Below are 2,640 nucleotides of genomic sequence, written 5' to 3'. Positions count from 1 at the left end.
GCTGCTGTTCTCTCAAGAACCCTAAGTTTCTCTCTTTTAAATTCTCAAAATCTGAAAATAAGAATGTGTATGTGTGTTGTGTGTTGGACGAGTAAGTGATGTGTGTTATTGTGTGCGCGTGTGATTACTAGATAATTAGGGCCAAATTTGTTGAATTATTAATTAGCAAGCTAATTAAAATAATTTCCCTTAATTTAAATAAATTGCATAATTGCTCAACTCTAAAAGTTTTAAAATTCTAAAATCACAAATCACTTAAGTAAATAATTTCATCTTTTAAAATACTAAAACTAAATAATTGATAAGTGCAAGATTTGCACTTAATTTATATTGGAATCCATTTTGAATTATTCTTGTTTGGAACAGAATTATGTGTCGAAATGGGTGGTAGCAATCACCATCAATACTAATGACTCTCATGTTGTAGTGATTTGTGCATAAGAACATCTTCACCAGGTTTGGAACACCGACAGCCATCATAAGTGACGAAGGTACGCATTTTTGCAATAGAATTTTCAACTCACTTTTGGCTAAATACAATGTGAAGCACAAAGTGGCACTAGCATATCATCCTCAGTCGAATGGACAAGCTGAAGTATCCAACCGGGAAATTAAGCAAATACTGGAAAAGACTATCAACACCAACCGGAGGGATTGGGCTATGAAGTTGGATGATACGTTATGGGCTTATTGGACTGCATTCAAGACGCCTATTGGGATGTCTTCCTATAGGATAGTATTTGGGAAAGAATGTCATCTGCCGTTTGAGTTGGAGCATAGAGCATTTTGGGCTGTGAAGAAATTAAATTTTAATTTGAAAGCTTCTGACGACGGTAGAAAACTGCAGTTAAATGAGATGGAGGAATTCCACAATGATGCATACGAGAATGCTAGGATCTATAAAGAACAGACCAAGAAATGGCATGACAAAATTATTATACGAAGGGAGCTCAAACCTGGACAAGTACTGCTATTCAATTCTCGTTTGAAGTTGTTTCCTGGTAAGCTGAAATCGCGTTGGTCAGGGCCATTTGTAGTAGAAACAGTATATCCTCATGGGGCTATCGAGCTGAGATGCAGTGATGGACGAACTTTCAAGGTCAATGGACAGCGGGTTAAGGAGTACTATGGAACTGAAGTGAGGAATATTGACAATCTTAGTCTGGGTGAACCTAATTGAACAGAATTGGTAGTCGGGCTGACGACGTTAAACCAAGCGCTGCGTGGGAGGCAACCCACGATTATTTTTCGCACTCTTTTTGTTTCATTCTATTTCATTTTAAGTTTTTTTGGTTGATTTTAATTATTTATTTTTTCGTAGTAATTTGAATTGCTTTAATTTTGCAGGTGTTATTATATATATATATATATATATATATATATATATAAATATATATATATATAATTTTACAACGCAAGCGCGCCACCGCGCAGCATCTCACGCAGCAGCGCGCTTACAACCAGTGGGAAAACCAGAACCTCCATCGCATCACAACTCGCGCGACCGCGTGCCCTCAATATTGAAGACAGCCAGAAGCGCGCGCACGGCCGCGCCACATCACGCACAATCGCGCGCGCTCCATTATTGAAGCGAAACCTGAGAGGCGCGCGCGACCGCGCCACATCATGCGCGACCGCGCGCACCGCGCACCAGCCCCACTTTTTCTTTTTAAACCCTTACTCACGAAATTTCACTCATAAACTCATCTTTCTCACAAAGCCACCGCCTCCATTCTCCTCTCCTCCACTAAACCCTTATCACCACTCAAATCATCCTTCTATTATTCCACACCACCATCTCCTCAAACACTCATCCTCTCAAAACTCTCCCTCATTACAAAAGCTCCCCCATCATCTCCACACCCACCACAGCCGCCGCTCCTCCACTCCGCCGCCACTATCCACGCCGCCGCCTACTGCCGCCGAGCGTCGCCTTCTAGTTGTTTTCTTCAATCAAGGTTACCGACTCCTTTACTTGGCTATAGTTTGGGTTATTTTCAACATTCAAGCAATTGTTGGTGCCATTGTGTCTAGATTTGTGTCTATATTGTTGATTATAAATGTGGATAGTGTTCATAATCTTGCCGCCTAGAAAAAGATCAAAGGATATGGCTTCCTCGTCTCGTTCCTACGATGCTCATAAATTTTGGAACGAGGAAGCCTTTCAGGGATATGAGAGCACCATGTCTCGATCGATTATTAATGAAAGAGGGCTAGATATGAGCAACCTTGACCGCGATATAATTGAGGAAGTTGTGCGAAGGGGATGGGTATATATAGCACAGTCACCGCCGGATGCAGTTATACCCGTAGTCCGAGAATTCTATGCTAATTTGAGAATCAAGCACGAGGAATACAGAGTTCTGGTACGAGGGCAATTGGTATATTTCGATTCGGCAACCATTAATGATATTTACAATATGCCGAGTTTTGAAAATGACGAATATACTGCATTGATTACTGGAAATGTTTATTACGATGAGATTATCAGGAGCCTATGTGACAGGATCGGTTAATCGAATAAAGAGTGTTTAGAAGGGGAGGGTTGAATAAACACTGCTCGAATTTAAATATTCTTCGACAATATGAGTTCAGTTTTGTTACAAACTAAAACTAGATATCCCGTCGGTCAATAACAAT

At 40.5% G+C, this 2,640-nt stretch overlaps 1 protein-coding gene across 1 annotated transcript; it reads left to right on the top strand.

Annotated features, from left to right (window-relative positions):
• The first annotated feature begins 661 nt into the window (after nt 1–661).
• LOC140806697 (uncharacterized) lies at nt 662–1,180 on the top strand. Its single transcript, XM_073163242.1, has one exon. The coding sequence runs from the start codon at nt 662–664 to the stop codon at nt 1,178–1,180; it is 519 nt and encodes a 172-aa protein (XP_073019343.1).
• The last annotated feature ends 1,460 nt before the right edge of the window (nt 1,181–2,640 follow it).

The sequence above is a fragment of the Primulina eburnea genome, chromosome 12 (genome assembly GCF_022965805.1).
Source record: "Primulina eburnea isolate SZY01 chromosome 12, ASM2296580v1, whole genome shotgun sequence".
Classification (NCBI taxonomy): Eukaryota; Viridiplantae; Streptophyta; class Magnoliopsida; order Lamiales; family Gesneriaceae; genus Primulina; species Primulina eburnea.
The sequence above is the reverse complement of the archived record's forward strand: the minus strand, read 5'-3'. Positions and strand labels throughout refer to the sequence as shown.

Coding starts and splice junctions, on each gene's coding strand:
- LOC140806697 (XM_073163242.1), top strand. CDS start 662: ATGAAGTTGGATGATACGTTATGGGCTTATTGGACTGCATTCAAGACG.